This window comes from Nicotiana tabacum, chromosome 10 (assembly GCF_000715075.1).
Source record: "Nicotiana tabacum cultivar K326 chromosome 10, ASM71507v2, whole genome shotgun sequence".
Taxonomy (NCBI): Eukaryota; Viridiplantae; Streptophyta; class Magnoliopsida; order Solanales; family Solanaceae; genus Nicotiana; species Nicotiana tabacum.
The window spans coordinates 12,998,610-13,007,241 of NC_134089.1; the positions used below are offsets into that span (position 1 = coordinate 12,998,610).

The 8,632-nt window shown below is 38.5% G+C and overlaps 1 protein-coding gene across 1 annotated transcript; it reads right to left on the reverse strand.

Annotated features, from left to right (window-relative positions):
- Window positions 1–581: 581 nt before the first annotated feature.
- Window positions 582–8,062, reverse strand: LOC107791287 (uncharacterized). Its single transcript, XM_016613328.2, has 3 exons — window positions 7,752–8,062; window positions 919–997; window positions 582–765 (listed from the first exon to the last, which is right to left on the reverse strand). Exons 1-3 carry the CDS (start codon window positions 8,045–8,047, stop codon window positions 697–699), a joined length of 444 nt encoding a protein of 147 aa, XP_016468814.2. The 5' UTR covers window positions 8,048–8,062; the 3' UTR covers window positions 582–696.
- Between the last annotated feature and the right edge of the window lie 570 nt (window positions 8,063–8,632).

Here is an 8,632-nt window from a genome sequence, read left to right on the forward strand (position 1 = left end):
ACCATTTATCATGTCATAATGAAATTTCAATTCATTTTTTAAGGTGATCCATTTATCACTCTATGACCACTTTACATGCTTGAAGCGATGTCCAATTTTTGGCAATTTTTCCGTAGTTTTTGATTTATCTAAGGTGAAGCACTAATCCTACTTTTGTACTCAACAATGTTATGTAATTCCTAGGGTCTGTTTGGATATTTTAGTACTCCATGTGTTAGCAAGTAACCGATTTTCCAGGTTACTAATCCCACCTTTTATGGATAATTACCTGTAATTATAGTATTAAATTTTTTTTACACGGGTCATATAAAAGATAAACTAATATTATGAAGCACAAGCAATGCAATCAGCTGCAACCCACCAGTACAATAGAGCAACTACTTCATTCTCCACTCACTTCTGTTTCTGCACATCGCATGTGGTGACTCTATAAGAAAATAATCTGAATTCTATGACATGGATCGTCCGACCTGCTTTTGTCATCTCAAGTTCAAATAGAAGACCAAGCACTTCCATTAACTACAGAAAACTAAGGGAAGCAGCCATGCAGCAACATGGCAATATCACCAAACGGTACGAGGTTTAGAAAAATGTTTGAATTCATAGTATCAACAGAAATTTCAAGCTACAATAGTTTTCCTGTCTAGAGATTTCGGAAAAAAAAAAAGCACCAGCATGCTGATACATTGGAGAAACCTATGGAAAGTAAACAGGCCAATTGAAGTAGTACGAGTCTCGTGCATCTTTATCCATGTACTGGTTCCACTGCAATTAATGAAAACTCAAATGAGAGAAAGAAACGAGTAATTCCGTCCTAGTAATAAACTAAAAACATTGAAACAATCTTTTTTTTTATACAACTCTATAGTGTATAAGGGAGAACATCATTACATAAGAAACTTAAGAAGCATCGAGTACCTTAAATTCGTAATCCTTATTTTTCTTTAGAGCTTTCTTCCAGTGATGTTGCTCAAAGAGCATGGCTTTGTCATGCCAGCTGCACATAACAACACATTCAAAAGCTCAGACACACAGCAAAAAGGAAATTTTTAGAAATCTCTGTCATGCAGTAGTATGGGTGTCGTTGAGCCACTACTTGACAATATCGGTGGCCAACATGGCAAAATGTAATCACCTACTGGGGCACAGATTTAGCCATAGTGGAGAGCACCTAGGTCAAACTAAAGTTTCTAAGCTATACTGGCATCCACAACTCAGAAGAATAGCTCTAATGAGATCAAGAAGGATAAGTGAGCCCCCATCACAAATTATGAACGTTATACAAGCACCATCATGCGGGAAGCTCCAAACGTTGTTGTTTAAGAGAAATGATCAAGCGGCAGTTAAAAACATAGGGATTATGCTTTAGCCTTTATGCTTAATCAATTATTCACTCTTACCTTTTATTAGATCTCGAGAGTTGAAGACTTTACAACTGTTAGTGTAAAGTGATAAACAGATGAGCTAAGGAGGAGAACAATGACCCAAGAACTTTCTTGAAAAATGAACTTGGGAAATAGAAGGGAGCCACATATTACCCTTACTACACCTTCACTCAGTCTCCCTGAGAACCACCCTCTTTGCACCCCCTTTTGCGAAAAATATAGACGTCTGCCATCTTTATTTCTCCTTCCGTAATACTAAGCAATACATGAAAGATCAAACAGCTAATCTTCAAGAAGCTGATTAACAAAAGCACTCTACTGTTCTCATGTATGGTTTTGGTCTAGTGAATATGAAATGGTTCTAAAGAGATACATTTCATGCTCTAATACGGCCGTCCTGAACATAGCAGTACTCGAGAAATTTTCCAGGTCTTACAGCTCTCACTAGACCAAGTTTGCGGGAGAGTGATTTTCCTTTCTTTAGAAGTGGTGCAAAACTCTATGACCACTTTTCATGTTTGAAGCAACTGCAAAATTTCCTGCATTTTTCATAGTTTTGCTTTATCTAAGGTGAAGCTCCAATCCTTCTTTTGTACTCAGCAATGTTATGCTTTGTTCTTAATGAAAAACAGAAGGAAAACAAACATTGAGAAGGATTAGGACTTCAACTTAGCATTAATGAGCTGCTCCTTTGTCGTTCAAATGCAAAGGAATGTCACTTAGCTGGAAGAGGTGGAAAGTTATGGAGAACGACACCCAAAAGAAAGAGATGTGTTAACATAATTTAATAAGAAAAAAGATAAGAAAACATTTAGAGAGACGACCTGCTAGAATAAACCAAGAAAGCGTATGACAAGGTCCCTAGGGAGGTGCTCTGGAGATATCTTGAGGCAAAGGGCGTGCCGGTAGCCTACATAAGAGCGATCAAGGACATGTATGATGGAGCTAAGACTAAGGTTAGGGCTGTAGGAGGCGACTCGGAGCATTTCCCGGTTGTTATGGGATTACACCAAGGCTCTGGGCTTAGCCCATTCTTATTTGCCTTGGTGATGGATGCACTGACACACAACATTCACGGGGATGTGTCATGGTGTATGTTATTTGTTGATGACATAGTTCTAATTGATGAGACGAGGGTCGGTGTTAACAAGAGGTTAGAGGTTTGGAGACAGACCCTCGAGTCTAAGAGTTTCAAATTGAGCAGGTCTAAGACAGAGTACCTGGAGTGCAAGTTTAGCGCTGAGTCGAGGGAAGTAGGCAGGGACGCGAGACTTGGATCACAGGTCATCCCAAGAGAGATAGCTTCAAGTACCTTGGGTCGGTGATTCAGGGGGGCGGAAAGATCGACGAGCACGTCACTTACCGTATAGGGGCGGGCTGGATGAAATGGAGGCTTGCATCTGGAGTCTTGTGTGACAAGAAAGTGCCACCGATACTCAAAGGTAAGTTTTATAGAGCTGTGGTTAGACCGGTCATGTTGTATGAGGCAGAGTATTGGCCGGTTAAGAACCTCCATATCCAGAGGATGAAGGTAGCAGAGATGAGGATGCTGAGGTGGATGTGCGGGCACACTAGGATAGACAAGATTAGGAATGAAGATATTCGGAAGAAGGTGGGCGTAGCCCCTGTGGATGACAAGATGCGGGAAGCGAGACTTAGATGGTTCGGGCACGTGCAGAGGAGAAGCCTTGATGCTCCGATGAGGAGGTATGAGCGGTTGGCAGTGGTGGGTACGAGAAGAGGTAGAGGGCGGCCTAAGAAGTATTGGGAAGAGGTGATCAGGTAGGACATGGTACGACTGCAGATTTCCGAGGACATGGCATTTCATAGGAAGGTCTGGAGGTCAAGCATTAGGGTTGTAGGTTAGGGGGTAGTAGAGCTTTCCTTACTTCATACCCGAGGTGAGGCAGGGTTGGATTAGGGTTGATCTTAGATGGCTTGCAGTTTATGTTGAGTCCACACTATCCTTGTTGTTTATCTTAGCCCCGGGCCTTAGATACTGGTTACTGTTATTGCATGTCATTTATCTTTTGGTTGTTATGCTTATGTTACTATTACGGTTTCTACTAGAATTACTAATGAATTGTATTTTCTTGTTTTTTATTTCCGTCTTTCTGAGCCGAGGGTCTATCGGAAACAGCCTCTCTGCCCTATGAGGTAGGGGTAAGGTCTGCGTACACATTACCTTCCCCAGACCCCACTTTGTGGGATTTTACTGGGTAATTGTTGTTGTTGTTCTTGTCAAAAATATAAGATAGCAAACACAAAAGATGTAGTCCATGCACATATGATCGGAAGAATGGAACAATAGAGCTGATTGTAATTATGTGATTGTTGTAATGTAAATTAGTTATCTGCTTAGTTGGTTTTATGCCCTAGCTAGAGGGATTAGGAAGTCGTATCCCACAATTCAACAGTTTGATAATCGATGGGATTAGGAACTACTGTAAAAGGCCCACAATCACGTTCATTCTCAACTTTCTACTTCTCTCTCTACCTTATCCTTTATAAGCCGATTTCACTATTTTTCTTATAACCGAGAAATCCCGTGAGGACCAGTAGCGCAAGGTCCGAAACTCGATGGATAGTGGGCCCGCTCCTCTACCTTTTTCCACTTAAATACCGGGCTTTTGTCTACGGCTGGATTCAAACCCGTGACGTGCACCGAAACCACACATCATGAACTACACTCTTACCACAAGATAGAAGCCCAGTAGGCACAAACAAAAATATTTCACTATTTGCGATGCCATCCAGGAAAACTCACAAGAAATCATTCACAAATTAGTGATCTCCCACCTCTTTACCAAGCTTTCTTTTGCCTTGTGTAATCCGTTGAGAGCAGGAAAACCAAGAAGTAGATTTACGATAATATTCTCCATGTGATAACAAACAGAAAGGTGAAACCAAAAGGGGGAAAACAGAGACAGAAAATTATTCCTCCATCCCTTTAGTGTAGTATTCTCCAAGTTCAAACTTCTTCTTCTTTGAGGAGGCATTACTGTGTGCATTACACCTTCCTTTGACTGTTTCCACAAATTACCCCAGGTTACACTAATTCTTAGTATACCCACTAAAAAGGTGTAGAAACCTAAATAAACAACCTATATTAACAGATATTTCCATTTTGGAATATCTTAAACGGAAACGCAGACAATGTTATGGACTTCTCAACATGGACGGAACAAGGGTCAGATGGAGCGCATAAAACAACCGTTAATAAACCCCTTGATCAAGAATAGATTTGCTCATATCTATTTTGCTATAAAGACTGCCTCAATATCTTTTACTGAAACCTTCAAAGAGAAACCCGTAAGGTAAAGTCAACCCCTTTATTTATCATAAGGATATCAGTAACACCTTTGAAGGTTAATTACCTATCTATCCAAAAAAAATAATGAGCTTACAAGGTGAAAAAAGACCTCGCTTGTAGTTTTTACGACACCAAAGGGACATCCACTATACTTCAATTGTTACATCATAAGTTGATACATCACTCAACCATCAACCATCAACCATGCCTGATCCTAAATAAGTTGCATTCCGCTATATGAAAGCAAATTAGAAGTCTAAAGACTAGAGGTTCTCTAGATAAACTCCTTATCCTTAGACAGACACAATTTCCTAACCAAATAATAAAGATTAGGGACAACACCAAATCTGATGCAAGTCTAACAACACTTCAAAAGGCCAAGAAATGTATGTAAGTGTAACAACATCTAAACCTTTATTAACAACTAGTTGGCATCACCTGTATAGATTCAGGGGTGGATTCACATAGAGTTCGATGGGTGCTCGAGCAACCATTGCCTTTGACTTGGGATGAAAGACACTTCTTATCAGACTCTTTTTTTCTTATCTTTATCACTCTTCTAACCCAACCCCCTTCCCTAAAACACAACATTCTTTTGCCTTTTCTTTTTTCTTTATTTTCTTTTCTTTTTTTCTTCTTTTCTTTTGCCCTTTCTTTTTTCTTTATTTTCTTTTCTTTTCTTATCAGACTCTTTTTTTCTTATCTTTATCACTCTTCTTACCCAACCCCCTTCCCTAAAACACAACATTCTTTTGCCCTTTCTTTTTCTTTATTTTCTTTTCTTTTTTGTTTTACTTTCTCTTCCCTTTTACTTTTTTTCCCACCCGACCCATCTTCGCCAATACATCTTCTTGCAGTGAAGCACTGTAACCTTAAAATCCTAGGTCCATTGTAGTATAGATCATTTGCTTCTACTGCACTCTGTTTTTAGTTGCATGTGCTTTGATTTTGGAGTGACTGGAAGTCTATTCAGATAGCTTCCCTTCATATGTGTCTCAATTAGTCCCTTCACTGCTTATCTATAGACCAGCGAATTTGCAGATTTTTGCACGATCTTACAGAAGCATCTTATACGACCTCTCTCATACATCCTCTATATACGCTGCATGTAGTCTTCTACCCTTTGTTAGATATAAGCATTTCTTTGTTTATCCAATCTTAAGTGGGCGCACATCCATCTTAATTCTTTTTTGATAAGGTAAGATACATCCATCATAACATTTAAATCTCTATAATTTTCAGCTTATGGATATGCTGGACTTTTAGGAATGGCCTCCATCGTGGACAAGATACGGGAAGCGAGGCTTAGATGATTCGGGCATGTGAAGAGAAGAAGTACAAATGCCCCACTGAGAAGGTGCGAGGAGTTGGCAATGATAGGTCTAAAGAGAGGCAGAAGTAGACCGGGAATAATTGGTGAGACGTGATCACACAAAAAATAGCACATCTTCAGCTCTCCTAAAACATGACCCTATATAGGAGAACATGAGGTCGAGGATTAGGGGAGAAGGTTGGTAGTCGAGCAATTAGAAAAGTAGAAGGTTAGTTAGTAGCATGGTTCTAGTACATGCACTCCTATATACAATTTTTTCTTACAACCGTTATATGAAACTTTTCTTGCACTTTGTTACATAAAGCTCCCTTAGCCCTCCTCCTATTTTAATTATACAAGTAATATTTTTATCTATCAAGTCATTCTCTTGAAAGACCACCTACATAAGAAATAGTTTGCATTTAGACAGCATAGCCCCATCTAATTTTACTTCACCTGCCTTCTTCTTATAGGTACATACTTCTACTTATCCTAAATCATTTCTCTCTAGAGAGTTTCTCCATATTTTCAATTATTTTTTGATTTTCTTATTTGTTTCAGCAATTAACACAACATCATCTGCAAATACTACTCGAGACCTCATCTTGAATACTACTGGTTAGCTCATCAATAACTAGGTAACGGGATATGGGATAATGCGAATCCTGGTAACCCATGGTTGTGGAAACTCCTCTTACTCTCCTTTACTATCTCAAACTTGTGACTGCTCTTTCAACATAACTTCTATAATATCAACATATTTTCATACAAAATTATTTCTTCCCAACCACTTATCAATTGACTTTTATTGGCGTTGTATCATGTGTTTTCTATAAGCCAATGAATAGCCTATGCAAATACTTCTTCTTTTTCTATGAATTTCATCAACTTTCTTAACCAAAATAGTGTCGGTTACATATCTAAATGTATAAATTCAAATTAGTTATCAATTACCCTTACAATGTCCTTATGTCTATGCTTCATCACTCTTTCCCAAAGTCTCATCATATAAACTATAAAATTTAATACCATCATAGTTAGCACAAATTTGAGTATCTCCTTTGTTCTCTCTCCCTCACACACACACATATATATAGAAAATCACCTGGGGTCCTGGACAACAGGTCTAGCCTTCATATTTTTCATTGCATCTCTGCAAACCTAATTTTACAAGTGAAGCAAAGGTTTTGTGACGTTAGTCTCATTATTTGCATCGAGCAATTGATCCAAATACCATTTGCATCTCTATTAGACTGTATTATCTCTTCTCAAAACTTGTTGGGGATCATTTCCTAATACGCTTAACTTGGTTCAAATCTTAACCCTCTTTTCGCCGTCCCGCTAACTCACACGTCTTTCTAACTTTTATCCCTTTCCTGTTTCCTAACTTTTACTACAAGTCATCTAATGCTTTTACATAGGACTTTGCTAATCCCCTAAACTTCCCACTTATCACTCTTACAACCACAAGTTGATGCTACTCCTAAAATATTGTAATCAGACTATATACAGCAACAACAACAACCCAGTAAAATCCCACAAAGTGGGGTCTGGGGAGGTCAGTGTGTACGCAGACCTTACCCCTACCCGATAGGGCGGATAGGCTGTTTCCGACAGACCCTGGCTTGTAAGCAGACTATATAGAACAAGAAATTAGCAGCATAAACATTAACACTTTATCAAATTAACAACAAATATGAAAGAAAAAAAAAAGACAGTTGGGGCAATTCAAAGTGAGTACTTGTATTGATTGGAGAGAGTCCACATGTAGGGATTGATAAAAGTTAGGGCGGAGAAAGCAGCGGACCCTATCCATATGTTCACGAACCGTTCCGGGTCGGCGTGTGGCACTCCCGGGTCGCCCCGGTACGCGTTCCCAAAGTACTTCTCCATTTCTTCTTCTTCTGCTTCTCGAGCGTTCAGAGTTTTCTTTGGCTTATCCCGATATCTATCTGGTGTTCTAACGGAACAAATTATATATGTGTTCTTTTGCAATTGTGGTATTGATAACTTTTGGAGTTCTACGCTTTCCCCCATTGAACTTCTCAGACTTTACAAAAACATCATAGTGGAAAAAATATTTACACAAATAAATCATTTACATAAGATAATCATAAGTAAAATATTTGTTTCAATACGGGTACCATTGATGCTTGCATCAGGGATAGGCTGCATACATCATGCCCTTTCCTTTTAGAGTGCGGCCTTTTCTTGCACCATGGGTAAACGCGGGATGCGTGCCCCCTTAATCATAAGTAAAATATTTATAATAATATTAATTTGTAATAATATGGCGAGAAATGGCAAATAATGTATTGTTATATATTTACTTATATTGACAGTGACTATAACGTTTCCTTCAACAATACTTCTAAGAAAAAATATAAGTTATATGAATTGTAAAATCAATATAATTTAACTTATATTAATAAAGATCTTACTTGAATGTAATATATTTTTATAGGGTCGTATCATTGTATGCTTGAGTTATAAGGAAACATAAAATCAAGTCGGGCTAATGAGGTATGGTCATGGGACCAGAGCGTGTGATTAACAACCTTAATGGCTTATGGAGTTATAGAGTAGTGAAAGATCGTTATGGTAAACTCCCAAATTTTTTAA